General features: G+C 38.6%; 1 protein-coding gene across 9 annotated transcripts in view; it reads left to right on the forward strand.

The window, feature by feature from the left end:
- sun1b (Sad1 and UNC84 domain containing 1b) overlaps positions 1 to 16585 on the forward strand; it is a 69275-nt gene that overhangs the window by 21036 nt on the left and 31654 nt on the right. For 8 of the 9 annotated variants that reach the window (XM_078418099.1, XM_078418100.1, XM_078418104.1 and 5 more), the window contains 4 exons: positions 6457 to 6657; positions 9366 to 9568; positions 14924 to 14953; positions 15054 to 15245. In XM_078418099.1, the coding sequence (XP_078274225.1) occupies positions 6457 to 6657; positions 9366 to 9568; positions 14924 to 14953; positions 15054 to 15245 (626 nt within the window). The remainder of the gene's footprint in view (positions 1 to 6456; positions 6658 to 9365; positions 9569 to 14923; positions 14954 to 15053; positions 15246 to 16585) is intronic. The other variant, XM_078418096.1, reaches the window with a different exon arrangement.

The following is a 16585-nucleotide window of genomic DNA, read 5'->3' on the forward strand; positions in this document are numbered from 1 at the left end:
TAACAGAAAGAGGCGCATCCTAATGGTAGACTGAATTTAATTTGATGTTGCAAGTGTTCTTGCTGCTGATATTGAACTGCTTTGGTTATTGCTGCTCTTACCGGTCAGTATTGCTGCGCAATATCTGCCCGAACTGACACCTGATTTTTCGATTGTTTTCAAGTGAACCTGATCTTGAGTTTACTTTACTCATTAACCCTGTTTATCATTGTTCCTGCTACCTACATTTTCTCCTCTTTAAAAATCCATTTATAGCTCTCATTATACACAGAATTGGATTTGTGATTTCGACTATTTTATTTGTTTGAGTGGCATAAAACTCTAAAAGGGTAATGAGACTGGATCTCATTAAAGGTGCAAATGGGAGCTTGCACCTGGATGCTTAGGGCATTGTGAAGCTATTAAATGGGGAGAAGGTGTATCCAGAAATTGAATGGTCTTAGTTACCAGGATCAGATGGGATGCATCCTTGGATTTGGGGGAAAGTATGGAGAAAATTATGAAATCACTGACCTGACTCCCTCAATGGAGGGATTAGTGAACAGCAGGTGTTCCCTTGGTCAAAAAAAGGGAATGAGGATAAATCCAGCTTCTACCTTCTAGTCATTTGAACTTTCGTGGGAAAACAATTTAAAAACATTGATCTATGATAGGATTAATAATCAACTGGAGGAAAACTGAGTAAAGCAAGAAAGCATGGTTATGTTAATTGTGAATAACATTTACCCCATTTAATAAGAGTTATTTTTTTGATGTGATCAGAGTTGGTGGTTAAGCATTCATTGTGGTGTACATAAACTAAAGAAGGTTTTTGATAAGGTACCATTTTACAGGCAAAAGAGAAGTTTTAGCGACATTGTCACTCTGCCAACATAATATTCTCTCAATGTGGAGTTGTGTGGAATGGTTGTTTTTCAGGTTGGAGGAAGGGGAGTAATTGTGCTCTCCAGAATCGGTCGAAGTCATTAAAAACATTTATATTGACCAAGATTTGGGGATGCAATCTACAATTTCCAAATTTGCAGATGATACAAAACTTGGTAGTATTCTGAACCACGAACAGCATAGTGATAGATTATAGCTGCATGGAAATGGGTTGATGGAACGAGCAAATGTGTGGCAGATGAAATTTAAAGCTATGAAATGAAATGTGATGTGATGTATTTTGGTAGCAACAATGAGAGAGAAAAGGGTGTAGGAATAGAGGGACATGGGAGTGTGTGTGCATATACCAAGTTGCAAGGGGGAGGTTGTTAATAAGGTATACAAAATCCTGGAATTTTTCAGTTTGACTGGACCGAAAACACCGATACGCTTGGACTGGACCGAAAATACCGATGCGCTATACAGAAAGGGCCAGAGCAGACTTTATCTGCTAGGGAGACTCGGGTCCTTTGGAGTGCAGGGGGCACTCCTAAGGACCTTCTACAACACGGTGGTTGCATCAGCCATTTTCTATGGAGTGGTCTGCTGGAGCAGCAGCATCTCAGCGGCGGAAGGGAAGAGACTCGACAAGCTGGTCAGGAAGGCCAGCTCTGTCCGGGGTTGCCCCCTCGACTAAGTGCAGGTGGTGGGAGAGAGGAGTATGATGGCAAAGTTAACATCGCTACTGGACAACGACTCCCACTCCATGCAGGACACTGTCACTGCACTGATTAGCTCCTTCAGTGACAGACTCCTTCACCCCAAGTGCGTGAAGGAGAGATATAGGAAGTCCTTCCTTCCCGCTGCTTTGAGACTGCACAACCAGCACTGCTCCCAGCAGACGAGTCAACAATAACAGCTAAGAACACACGGAAACTGATGACAATTTATGTATCTTTTATTTATAATGAATGATCTCTTGCTCTCTTGCTATCCACTTTGCTGCTGTAACACTGTAAATTTCCCCGGTGAGGGACGAATAAAGGAATATATTATTATTAAAGCATAGAATCTAAAAGCAGGACATTTTTGCTGATCCTTTATTGAGCAGTGTGGCTTCAGCTGATGCATTGTGTTCAAACCTGTTCATCATATCAGTGGAAGGATGAGACTTTAAGTCCAGAAGATTTTTAAACAATATTTCTCAAAATTTATTTTGACATAGAAGGGGCCATTTCACCCATCAGGTTGACGCTAGCTCTAGATGACACCCATTCACCTCCTTCTCCCACCTCCAATTATCCTGCCACTACCTACATTAGGGGCAATTAACAGTCGCAAATTAACCTCCCAGCATGCTCGTGTGACATGAATCTGTAGGATGTGGAGGAGCGGGAGGGGGACACACACATGGTCTTGGAGAAAGTGCAAACTCTAGATAGACAACATCTGCCATCAGCATAGAGCCCAGGTTGCTGGAGCTGAGAGACAGCAGCACTAATTATTGTAGCACGCTGCCACACCTTTTGTAGCAACAAGCCAGATGTGAGGCTGAGACTGTTTTCTTTGAAGAAGAAAGGTTGAAAGGATATTTGATATAAGAATATAAAATGTAGTGGATAATGGGAGGCTGTTTCCTTCGGTGTCATAAAATAAGGGGGAGAGAACCAAGGATAACATGAAGAAAAGCTTTCTCAGTAATGTGTGGTTGGGATCTGGAGTACAACCTGCAGATATGGTGGAGGGTCCATTGTAGTCTTATGGGAGAAATTGAATATTAAATGATGGAACAAAGTGCATGGAGACATTCCAAGGGATCGATGTTAATGAACGATGAACAATTGAACTGTAGCGAAGGGATTAATAGGTGGAACTGAAGGGTCTTGGACATAGAGTTGGCATGGACATGATAACCCAAATGACCCGCTGCACTACAATCATTCTTTGATTCTGTTATGTCTACAGAAATTAGCGCACAACTGCTTGGAGAAAGTGCATCTGATTTGCTTGGCCAATTTTTCTTTGCCTACCAATGTCTTCAGTGTACGTTTGTAAAAAGTACAGGCAATTTTGACTTTTTGTGAGTTAGGTTTTAGTCCACTTGTTCAATTCCCTTGATATTTCTACTGATCTACTTTAATCCTTTTTTAAGATCATTTGGTCTGCAAGAATTTAACTAACTGACTGCATAGATCTCTAAGGATTCTATATCATGGTACCAATACCTTAAACATCACTTTTGTTTATTCCATCTTCCCAAACTGCATTCATTGCTTTGAGCAATGAAAAAATGGAACTTGGGATGGGTAAGCAGACTCAAAAACACATGCTGAAGCCTGTTAACTCAAATACTGCTTTTGGTTGTTGCTTTTCTTCAAGAATGAGATGACTTGTTAAGAATGCCCCAGTTGTTTTGTGAGAGCAAGTAGAGCAAGCATGTTTACTGGAAGTTTGCAGTTGGCATTTCTTTGAATTTGCTTCTGATGTTGTTCCTAACACTACCAATACTTGTTTAATATGGGATAAATGAAGACACAGATGCAGGCTCATCACGTGATATGGATAGTTAATGTAGAAAGCAGACTGTCATGTGTTCAGGAAAGCCTTTGAGCTGATAATTGGATTTTGAAGTACAGTTATCCTACTGGGTGAAGTGAGGGTTTATGGCGCGACAGAGATGTATTCTAGGGTCACTGTCCTTGATTCAGAATTTCAAGTGAGTTGCCTTTTTTACATGCATCACCAAGATGAAAATCTAAAGTTCTTTATGAAAAAGAGGATAATTGTTCTTTTATTCAATACCAAGAGAATTGGGATGTGTCAGGAAAAAGCAAAATAGAAAAAACAAAACAAAACAATTTTTTCTTTGTGTTGCAAAAAGTATCTCTGTTCAATAACCTTTCTATAAATAGAATATACTCATGATAGGCCTGACATTGGACATGTAATCCAAGAATTACAGACTGTTGGAAATGATAGTCGTTTTTCACACATGAATCGCGCAATGCGTATGCGCATTTGGTGTGCATACCTTTTTTGCTGAAAAGTTGCATTTTGATGTAAAATTCTGAATTTTGGACAACAAAATTATGAATTTGTAAAATGAAATATTGGGGGAATCTGAATTATCATGAGAAAAGAATGAGAGAGGCGACCGTATTATGAATACTGGATTGGAATAAGTGTAAATTAATTGTTACTTCACCTGAAAGGACCTTTTAAGGCACTGAATCGTGAGAAGGGAAGAGCTGAAATGACAGGTGTTGCATCTTCTGTGTTACATGGAAGGGAGTGGTTGGGTGCCTGGGATGGAATTGTGAACCAGAGATTAGCAAAAAGGGTAATCCTTTAAAATACTGAAAGAGGGGGGAAAGATGAGTCGTGTGTTGGAATTATGTTGAATCGTGCAGAAATTGAGAAGGATGATCCTTAAATGTGAAGAATGGTAGGTTGGAAAGTGAGCACCCGGACTATCTCTGTCCAGGAGAAGGGTTGAGAGGAATCGGATGTAGTCAAGAATCTGTTCACAATGGTAGGGAGAAGGTAAAGTTCAGGTAACATTGAATTCCCTTCCTCAATGAAAATGCACATTTGTCAAATGGGACACAGTTGGCCATATTCATTGCACTCTGTCAAAGGTATGTCAGTTCAAGACATCACAAATTATCATAAATCTAGGTGGAAGTTCCAGTGTCCTACTACAGGAGAGCCATTGGACCACCTAGAGGAGATTAAATGTCCATATACATGCAAGTTTTTCTACCCAGCTTGTAAGTTAGAATGTTTTCAGCATGTACATAAGCGCTTTATCATTTTACGGCCAAACTATTCCACTCCGCCTAGAAATTCCCAAAAGAAACAATATGGTAAAGATAGTACCAATCTGTTGTGTTTAAGAATGGCACCTGGTGCAAGTAGGGGGATCTTGTATTAATTAGCAAAGCTGAAGTTGGAGGCAAATTCAATGTCTCAAAAGTTTTATTTTAGGAATTAAGATGGAGTTCAGTCATGATAGAGCAGTCTTGGAGGGTTGAATGGCCTCTCATTTCCACTTGAAGATAATTTCAGGTACTTTGCTAGTCCTCTTTGTGTTGCTGCTACATCCAAACACCTTTACAGATATTATATATTGTTAGATTTTAAGATGTTTCACCAAACATATTCAGTGCTTTTGTAATACATTCCTTGGGAACCTATGCTGTTTTGAGCTGTTGGTGCTAAGATTATACATCTGTGAGGAGTGATGGCTCATTCAATACTCAGCTAAACTATGTAGGTAGGTACATGAATCTGTCCTTCCCCTCCACCAAAAAGGTGAAGAGGATTAATAGCAGCTCTTGTAGTTTCAATCATGTTTCATTGTGGGATAAATTTGAAACCAAGATAAATTCAGCGTAATGTGAATTATATATATTATTGGCTATTTATAGTCTTGGATCATTTGTGTATAAAGCAATGTTAAATAACTAAATTGTAACCAGTATGGAATGCTAAATTTGGAATATTAGTTGTTTAATCGTTACTTTTACAATTTACTGTTTATCCATGGAAAAATGTTTTACATTTTTTTGTTGATTTCAACATATGCTACCAACTAAAACCTGCAATATAAACCTGTACCAATATACTGCAGTGTTTTGTGTTAAGGAGAATACTACTTCGGCATTAAATTTCTATCTTTTAACCCCATCCCTAGCAATTGGCATGCAAGCTGAAATGTTTAAATTACACTTAACTGTTCTATGCCTAGAAGAATAAATACCCTTTATATTCTGTACCTCTTTTGAACTATTCCTGACTTCCCGGTAAGAGACACCAAACAGCAGCTGAGCAACATGACTGAGTTGTTGTGACTGCAATGCTCGAGTAGAGCAGGAATTAGATTGGCTGCTTTTGTCTCCATTTAGGAGGAATGGGATGAAAGGAAGGAAGAGTATGAAAAGTTGTAAATCAAGTTTCAGAAATAAATAAACAAAATTCTGGAAACAGCACATCAAGTAATATATTTGCAAAGGGAAACAATTAATGTTCTGGTCTGAGAATGAGAAAAAACGTTATTTTGGATATCCAACGTCTATTTATATTCAATTACTAGGATTAAAATCTTTGAAATAGCTTGCATATTTGTGAAAATACCAATAGCATGTAAGTTTATAGCTCCTCTGGATTATTTAAGAATCATAAAATCTGGATATTAAATTGAGTTTTTGGTTCCTAAATGCATGGTTTAAATTTTTTTTTGGATTAAACAAACGTCTTTGCTAATCTAACCATATCTTATCTTATTAGATTGGTAATAACAGTATTGCACTGAATCTCTACTTTCTTGGAATTTTTATGTCAGTAACTTTGATCATCAATAAATTATGATCATTTGAAAAATGAAGCTGTGGCTACTGAATTATATTTGAGGCACCTTGTGATAATTGAATTTGTAATTGAAAAGACACTTATCTATATCTACTACTCATTGACCTGCTTGCTGTTTATTGCATGTTTTATGGAAAATGTCATTGTTTTGCAATCGTTTTCAACTAGTTTTGCTAGTTAACTGTTGAAGTATTGGATTGAAATTTTAATGTTTTGTTCTAGTTCTAGCTATTCTACAGAGGCAGTAGACTTTGAAAGCACACATAGATTGCATCCAGTATACGATTCACCAAGAATGTCTCGACGCAGATTGCGGCCTGTCAGTACGGAATATTATTCTGCAGAAAACTTGCACAATGAGAGCATTGGCAGCAATCACTCTTTTACAGGCAGTGTTTCATCCTATAAAGAATCTTCATCAAGGCAAGTCTATTCATTGACAGTACTCTATTGTCACAAGTTGGTATAGTGAAATTCTTTTTTTTGCATACAGTTCAGTAGATCTTACCATACATAGACACGATCATTCTTAAATGCAAAAGTGTAAGAATAGTAGATTACACTGAGGCAGTATACATGTTTCCTGTGCAATCTCATACTCCGTTCTAAGTTGTTAAAAATGTAGCCTTAACATGGCCATAAAGGACGGTTGTCCTGGGGGCGGCACTGGGTTGGAGTTTCAGGAGTCAGTCTGGCCACAAAATTGATGCCCTGTTATCAAGTGAGAATAATTGGCATCTTGTAAAATCGTTATATTGCAAATAAAGCAAAATATTGGAGATAATAAGTTGGGCAGCATTTGTGGAAAAACACAGCCATCATTTCCACTGTGAACATTGATTGAATTTTACCGTTCAAAATTATGCCACTGAAATGCTTATCAAACTATATTAAGGTTATTTAGTTTTGTTTGCTCAAACTATTATGTTTTCCTGAGGAAGTGTTTTGTTTATTTTATATTTCATTTTTCAGTTCATGTTTTATGCATATTAGAGATAAACAGGAAATCTGTTTCTTCCAGATCTCTTATGTTGGCTGTCAAATATGTGAAGGCAACCTGAGTTGACTGCTTTCCTCTGTTTTGTTTCTCTCTGTATTGGCATTGGGATCTTGAATGTTTTGCAATAGAAAATAGAATAGCGCAGCACCTGAACAGGCTCCTCAGTAAACAATATGTGCCAAACATGATGCCAAATTAAACTAATCCCTTCTGCTTGCACATGATCCATTATCCCTCCATTCTCTGCATGTGCCTATCTGAAAGCCTCTTAAATGCGACTATTGTATCTGCTTCCACAACCACTCATGACATCACTTTCAAGGCACCTACCACACTCTGTTTAAAAAAAAAACGTTGTCCTGTACATCTATATACTAAAACTCTTGTTTGTTTGTTCCTGAACTACAGCCAAAATGGTACACGATAGCGTGACAATTTTAGGCCCACCTTACGCAATGTTGCCTTTGGTGCTAATGGAAGAAGTTTCATTGAAATCGGTGTTATATTTTTAAAGTTATTCACATTTTAAAGTTTAAATCTACTAGGGAGGGTGGGGGGGGGGGGGGGAAGGGAGGTTGAGGGGGATGGAGTGGGGGGGGAGGGAGGGGGGAGAGGGTGTGCACCAATGCAGGAGAGGTTTGGGTCCAACGGGCCCACTTGGTCTAGTTCCGTTTAAACTTCCTGCTCACTTTAAGTCTATACCTAATATTTGACAGTTCTACGCTAGGAAAAGGTTATGTCTTCCTCGGGTACACATCTCATCATTTTATATCGTTTTATCAGGCTCTAACATCCAGAGAAGGCGATCCAAATTTGTCCAACCTTTCAGTTTGTATCCTTGCCCTAAAGCTAAGAGAACATTGACTACGCATTTGGACCCTGCCTATGTCCAGAGATGATGCAAAGATCTTTAAGATCCCAGCAATTTCCTCTCTTGCCTCTATCGATAACATGGGGTAGATCCCATTAAGCCCTGGGGACTTATCCACCTTAATGCTCTTCGAGATTCCTTAATCCTATTAGTCAAGGACATTTCATAGCCCATTTTGGCCATCCTAATTTAGTTCATTCTTGCTTTATTTATATTCCTCAAAGGGTCTGTCTGATTTCATCTTCTAAATCTTCCATATGCTTTGGGTAAAAAATAAATGTACAACCCTTCTTGTCATCCAACATTACCTTAACCTTGTCATCCTCGCCTTCCTTACTGGAACATGCTGGTCATGCGTTTAAGCACTGGTCGGTAAGCCACTCCTTTTTGTCAGATGTAGATTTGCCCAACAACACTGCTCCCAATTTACTCTTCCTTGTACTTGCCTGAAAATGTTGTAATTTGCCCTCCCCCAATTTAGCACTTTACCTCTAGGTCCGGACATATTCCTAACTATCTTAAAACATGAGTTGTGATCACTGTTGCCAAAGTGCGCTTCCATTGCAATACCAGGCCAGGCTTGCTTTCTTACACAACGTCCAGTGTGGTATCTTCTTTAGTTGGATTATCCACATATTGTTTCAAGAAATCCTCTTTGATACACCTAACAAATTCTGCTCCTTTTCAGCCTCTTGCATGAAGGAAGTCCCAGACAATATTGGAAAAGTTAGTTACCCACCAGAACAAGGGTTTCCAACCTGGAGTAAATTTACCTCCATGGGTAAATTTTGCCCACCATTATTGTTATTTGAACTTAAAATAATAAAGTTAAAAGCAGTATTTTAAAATGTCCCCATTGTCGGTTGCTTTATTATGGTAGAAGTGTAAACTCAAATTCCTGAACAAAACAGGGTGGGGGTAAATTTCCTTTCGAAACATTGCCAGGGGTAAACGGGACAAAAAAGGTTGGGAACCCCTGCACTAGAACAACCCTTTCCATAATCTCTCTACGTATCTGCTCCTCTATCTTCTGCAGGTTATTGTAGACATGTAGTATAATTTCTTCACAATGATTACACCTTTCTTATTTTTGAGCTCTACCTGTCTCATTGAATATTGCCATGACATTCTCTCTGATTAGTAATGCAACTCCACTACTTGCTATCCTCTGTATCACATCTAAAGTGGGTCAGTTTCAAGCAGTTCTTGAAGACATTTTGCATTTGTTGATTTAAAAAAACCCATTACTTTATTTTCCAGAAGTGCAAAACAACAGCAGCAGAAGCACAGAAGCGTATCCAAGCAGACTGCATCCATGTCACGTAATCCAAGAAAACGCATGATGGAGTCATCGGTTAGTGGTCAGAGCAGCATTCTGAGCTATGCAAGTGATGTATCAATGATATCGACAGTGTTAGATGAGTCTTCAATACGGGAAAAAACAGAATTGGATCACTTCTGGGGTAAGCAAGATAAATTAATGTTTTAAATCTGGTTATAGAGGTTAGTTTGTGTTATTATAAAGTTACAAACTAACATTTTGAAGAGCTGAACCTTGACAACCTTTTTCTAGGGATTTTCAGGAATTAATCAAGAGCATAGAAAAAGTATGTTCGCGAAGCAATGTGATCCATTTGTAATGCTGGTTAATAATGTTAGGTTTATCAAACTCAAACTTTTCTGTCACAGCTTCCTCTGCCTATGTAAATAACATACAGGTAGTTCTGCTAAAAAACCGAAAGTTATAGAAAATCCCATTATTAAAAAATAATTGTGTCAATGGGCGGAAAGGGAGCTAGGGCTGGAGAGTTTGAAACTTGCAATAACAAGGATATTTTCCCACATAATTTTCTGAAATAAAGATCCTTTCAATAGCAATGCTTATTTTTGTTACTCCAAATTGAAGATACAAAAAGCTGTAAGTTACATTATCATCATATCATCATATCATATATATACAGCCGGAAACAGGCCTTTTCGGCCCTCCAAGTCCGTGCCGCCCAGCGATCCCCGTACATTAACACTATCCTACACCCACTAGGGACAATTTTTACATTTTTAAATTTTTTAATTTACCCAGCCAATTAACCTACATACCTGTACGTCTTTGGAGTGTGGGAGGAAACCGAAGATCTCGGAGAAAACCCACGCAGGTCACGGGGAGAACGTACAAACTCCTTACAGTGCAGCACCCGTAGTCAGGATCGAACCTGAGTCTCCGGCGCTGCATTCGCTGTAAAGCAGCAACTCTACCGCTGCGCTACCGTGCCGCATTGTTAGAAAGAGTATCCTCGTTCAAGCGTCAATAGAAACAATTGCTATCACTTTCAATGTTCTATAGATTCAGGATCAGTTCCTGTGGATTGGAGGGTAGCTAATGTTGTCCCACTTTTTAAGAAAGGAGGGAGAGAGAAAATGGGAAATTATAGACCAGTTAGTCTGATATCAGTGGTGGGGAAGATGCTGGAGTCAATTATAAAAGACGAAATTGCGGAGCATTTGGATAGTAATAACAGGATTGTTCCGAGTCAGCATGGATTTATGAAGGGGAAATCATGCTTGACTAATCTTCTGGAATTCTTTGAGGATGTAACTAGGAAAATTGACAGGGGAAAGCCGGTGGATGTGGTGTACCTCGACTTTCAGAAAGCCTTTGACAAGGTTCCACATAGGAGATTAGTGGTCAAAATTAGAGCACATGGTATTGGAGGTAGGGTACTGACATGGATAAAAAATTGGTTGACAGACAGAAAGCAAAGAGTGGGGATAAATGGGTCCCTTTCAGAATGGCAGGCAGTGACTAGTGGGGTACTGCAAGGCTCGGTGCTGGGACCGCAGCTATTTACAAATATACATTATTGACTTGGATGTAGGGATTAAAAATACCATTAGCAAATTTGCAGATGATATAAAGCTGGGTGGTAGTGTGAACTGTGAGGAAGATGCTATGAGGTTGCAGGGTGACTTGGACAGGTTGTGTGAGTGGGCGGATGCATGGCAGATGCAGTTTAATGTGGATAAGTGTGAGGTTATCCACTTTAGTGGTAAGAATAGGAAGGCAGTGTATTATCTGAATGGTGTCAAGTTAGGAACAGGGGACGTACAACGAGATCTGGGTGTCCAAGTGCATCAGTCACTGAAAGGAAGCATGCAGGTACAGCAGGCAGTGAAGAAAGCCAATGGAATGTTGGCCTTCATAACAAGAGGAGTTGAGTATAGGAGCAAAGAGGTCCTTCTGCAGTTGTACAGGGCCCTAGTGAGACCGCACCTGGAGTACTGTGTACAGTTTTGGTCTCCAAATTTGAGGAAGGATATTCTTGCTATTGAGGGCGTGCAGCGTAGGTTTACTAGGTTAATTCCCGGAATGGCGGGACTGTCATATGTTGAAAGATTGGAGCGACTAGGCTTGTATACACTGGAATTTAGAAGGATGAGAGGAGATCTTATCGAAACGTATAAGATTATTAAGGGTTGGAGGCAGGAAACATGTTCCCAATGTTGGGGGAGTCCAGAACAAGGGGCCACAGTTTAAGAATAAGGGGTAGGCCGTTTAGAACGGAGATGAGGAAAAACTTTTTCAGTCAGAGAGTTGTGAATCTGTGGAATTCTCTGCCTCAGAAGGCAGTGGAGGCCAATTCTCTGAATGCATTCAAGATAGAGCTAGATAGAGCTCTTAAGGTTAGCGGAGTCAGGGGGTATGGGGAGAAGGCAGGAACGGGGTACTGATTGAGAATGATCAGCCATGATCACATTGAATGGCGGTGCTGGCTCGAAGGGCCGAATGGCCTCCTCCTGCACCTATTGTCTATTGTCAATCGCCGTGCTCAGTTAAAGTAGCATCTGCGTACTTAAGAGACAATGGAGTCTGATTATTGCAGGAGTTTAATCAAATCCATGATGGCTTTTTACTGTTTATCAATTTCCAAAGTACATTTTAAATACTTTAGTTTCTGTTTGAAATCGCATTGTTGTATCACTAATTTGGCCCATGTAATGAAAATAGTATTCCCTTTGTTGTAGAAACAAGGAACTATAGATGCTGCTTTACAAAAAAGGACACAGTTCTGGAGTAACTCAGAGGATCAAGTTGCATCTCTAGAGAACATGGACAGGGTGACGTTTTGCGTCGGGACCTTTCTTCAGGCGAAGAAGGGTCCTAACCTGAAACGTCACCTATCCATGATCTCCAGCAATGCTGCCTGACCCACTGAGTTACTCCAGCACTTTATGTCCTTTTTTCCCCTTAATTTAACATTGTTATAACTGTACTGGTTATGTTTAGAAAACCCTCATTTAAAAGAACACTTAAATAACTCCCAAAGCATCTTGAGCCTTACTATGATGCCACCACTGTCTTAGCTAGCAGATGTCTTTTGTTTTGGATGCTCTAAACCATAATCACAATCACTTTTGGCTTCCTGCAACATTGCAGTTCTCTATTTTTAAAAATCATGCTTAGTGGGAAATTCAGGAATTCAAAAGTTTTGTTGCCAATTTGAAAAAGGGCTTCATGTTAATGATGTACACTGTTTCCCTAAAACCCATGAGAGAAGTGCTCGTATTCTTGTAAAGTTTTATCAGTACTCCTGCAACATTGATGGAGTGCAGTATTGCTGATCAATGAGCTTAAGATTTGTCTCAAGATTGTATTATGACTAGACCCGGTGGCAATTCTCAGAACGGACTTCTGTGAGAAACTGGGAATATTTTTCAATTATTTGAGCTGGTGCTTGATGAGCATGCAGGGTTTAATTTTTAAAACAAAATTAAAACAATGTTGGTTCAGTTTTGATATTTTGGAATCAGAGTGTAGAAACCAAGAAATGCAAATGCTGGTTTACAAAAAAGGGCACAAAGTTCTAGAGTAACGCAGCGAGTCAGGCAGCATCTCTGGAGAACATGAAAGGAGGAGAAATTCTTCATAGTTATACTTTGAAGAGATTTCACAGTGGAGCAGTCAAAATGTAGAAACAAGGAAATGCAGATGCAGGTTTACAAAAACGAACACAAAATGCTGGAGCAACTCAGTGGGTCATGCAGGCCTTTTTGGAGAAAATCCTGGAGGTTACTTCAGGATGTGTCCTTAATTGAGGCACCAGTTTAGTTTTGGAAATTAGCTAATGCTTGTGTAAAACCACTGAATTTTACTGTCAAATCATAAATCCCTCTCATCTTCAGGTACAAGAAAGACAAAAAAAGTTTTTCTTAAGTTGATCTCGTCTGGGAGCATCACGTTTTAATAGAAAATGAAATGTGTTACTTAGAGATGTTATCTTAAAACCACCAGTATGGTTTTATTTCAAGGAAACCAGTTAAACCACATAAAGAGAAGCAAGGAGAGGCAAATTGTTTAATCACTTGGTGGATTCTTAAAATCAAACAAATTAAGTTGCAAATATTTTGGCAGCCCTGTGCTACTACATCTTAAAGTTTACCCCAACCTGCATTTGGGTCAATTCCAGTGAAGAAAATCTTGAATTTATTGAGTATTGTTCTGGTTCTTTGTGATTGATATATGTTGGAATATTAAAACAAATATATTGTTCGGAAACTCGTCTGGCTTGATCCTGCATGTAGCTCCAAAACAGTTTCTGTGTTGTATGTTTCTTTCATTCCACCATGTCCATGCCTAAGGTGGTGCCTATTTACTCTAATCCCATTTTCCTGCATTCGGCCATGTCCATCTACTCCATTCTTTTCTAAGTACCTGTCCAAACCCCTTTTAAACATTGTAATTGTATCTACCTCTATCTTCTCTACAGTTTGTTCCATATATTCACCACTCTCTGGAAAAACTTGTCCCTCAAATCTTTTACATTTATCCCCTTCATCTTAAATATGTGCCCTCTCGTTCTGTACTCTCCTGCTTAGGGGGGGGGGGGGGGGGGGGATTTCCTCTCAATTTTATAAACCTCTGATCACCCCACAGGCTCCAATGTTTCAGTGAGAATAAACTCCGTCTTTTTGATCTCTCCTTTGTAACTACTACATCTTCCTGAACCCCTTTTGCCTCCTCTTGATTTCTACTACATCCTTCCTGTTGAATGACAACCAGAACGATACACTGTACAGTATTGTAAGAATGGTGCTACCAAATTTCATTTAATAATTGTGAATCATAACCCTTAGTAATAATTATTAAACAAGCAATTTATTGTTCAGAGCAGAATTGGGATGTACAAACCACAGGAGATTTGCACCAGATTCTTATCTCATCAATGAATTATGTGTGGTGCAGCAACTGTTTTCAATATATTTGTTTTGGATTAATTAATTATCTCGGACTGTTATAGCTATTGACTTGTGCAAGATGTTTGTAGGTGAGAATGGGTTAGGACTCGGCAGCTGCGATGCCTTTTGCTGGAATTGTGAAATTCTAAACTCAGGAGAAAAAGAGAACTTATCTGTTGGGCATTATGTACTGTGTAACGCCCTAATACAATGTTTCACATTTTTGTAATGTTATTCAGTGGTCTGTTTATAATAATGTGGATATGAGTCACTAGAATGGATTTGTTTAATTCCTTCTATGATTTTGACATTTTGTGTGTTTTTTTGTTACGGGAGCAGTTTTTGCAATAGTTTGTAACCCTTTTACATTCAGACATGCTACTATTTGAGTTAAACGTTTTGAATCAATACCAAAACTGGAACTTTGAGAATGGATTTCAGAATGGATCTTCCTTTTGTTCCAACATTTTTAAGATTTATGTCTTGAGGCACAATTAGTTGGCTCCATAGAAATGATGGTGAACTTGTTAGAGATAATGTAGCAGCATACTATGAAACTGATGTTACAATCAATGCGTTTGTTTTAGGACTGGATGAGGATGATGGAGACAGTAAAGGTAAAGATCTTTCATTGTTTATCTGATGTTTGCAATTACTATTCATTCTGGCATATTGGTTGAATCAATTCAATTTTGCTTTGTTGTTCTTGCCATTTAGGAGGAAATACAACTTTGATTCAAGCCAATGGGGACATACGAACAGGTGAAATGCAGATGGCAATGTTCAATGGTTACACCTGCACTGACTGCAGCATGCTTTCTGAACGAAAAGATGTTTTGACGGCACACTGTGCCTCTCATGCAACTACTTCTACCGTGTACTCCAGAAGCAGAAACAAAGACAAATCAAGTAAGTCACTAATGTATAAGACTTGCAACAATGACACTTGGACAGAAGTACCAGTGGCTACAAACCCCAGGGCCTTCTGTGGGTGAAAATAATTTGAGGTTCCCTTCTGCATATTGTTCCATCATCTGTTGCTGCATTTGGGGATGCTAAATGAGCAAATTTTTGGTTTGTCTGATCTGTTGCTATGCCTGCCACAGTAATATAATCTACGATTCAGCCCAGTTGGAGTATTATGTTCAATTTTGCATACAAGGCATTTGGGGTGATGTGAAGGCTTTGGCGGAAGCATTGAGGAAATTAATTAGAATGTGTTCAGGAATGAGAGGTTATATGTAATTGGATAAACATGATTTTTTTTGTCCTCAATTTTAATTTAATAGAAATATTCTAAATTAATAGTTTTTAATAGCAGAAATGAACAAACATTATTTGCTTTGGCTGAAACTTTGCTTGAGTGACGGGAATAGGCGGTACAGATTCAAAACAATCGCAAAAGAACTAGAAATGAATTGTGGAAATTTCTGCATGAGTTATAAGGAAGTGTAGGATTAGAGAGTGGGTCTACAGATTGTTCTCTATGACAATGAATTAAACAGAGGCCTCCTGTGCTGTCTCAGCTTGCTTGAGTGAAAATTCTTGACATGCAACTTAAATATGTTGACAATGGGGGGGCATTGTTTGAAGAGTCAAATGCTAAGTAAGGAATTGGTATTGTTTCATGAAGTACAAATTTGTTTTTAATATATGCACAAATCGTATCAGGTGGCATCCTGAGAAGTGTGACTGTTGAGAAGGGGGAGAAACTGTAAGAAATTATTCTGTGTGCATATGCCTTTTATGACATTGCCAAAGGCTATTCCTTGATCTATATAATTTTTGCAGGTTGAAGTAAGGAAGAGACTAAATCTCATTCTTAATTTTTAATTTGTGCCAAGCTGTGATTTAGTTTATCAGAGCATTTAACAAGTAATTTGCTGAGACTTTATTTATGAATAATTATTGAATTGAAAGTATGATTTTAATTTGAAATATCCAAATTTTAATTAATTTAGAAGTCTTGACTCTCGCTGAATAATTTAGTTTGCAAAAGTTTCTGACTATTAAATGCGGTACAGATTGTAATTCTTTTGGCTTGATATTTCAGAGGAAGTTTCTAGACTGGTTTTTATTGAACTGCAAATTGATTATTATTCTAAGGGCAGAAATTGATGTAGACCATCAAGATTTGTGTACATAAGATGGTATAATTGACCATGGATTCCAACACAATTTGTGAAACGAAAAAGTTACATGACTGACTAATTTATTTAATTGTCGTGGGTTTTCATGCAAGAATTAAT

The sequence above is a fragment of the Rhinoraja longicauda genome, chromosome 21 (assembly GCF_053455715.1).
Source record: "Rhinoraja longicauda isolate Sanriku21f chromosome 21, sRhiLon1.1, whole genome shotgun sequence".
Classification (NCBI taxonomy): Eukaryota; Metazoa; Chordata; class Chondrichthyes; order Rajiformes; family Arhynchobatidae; genus Rhinoraja; species Rhinoraja longicauda.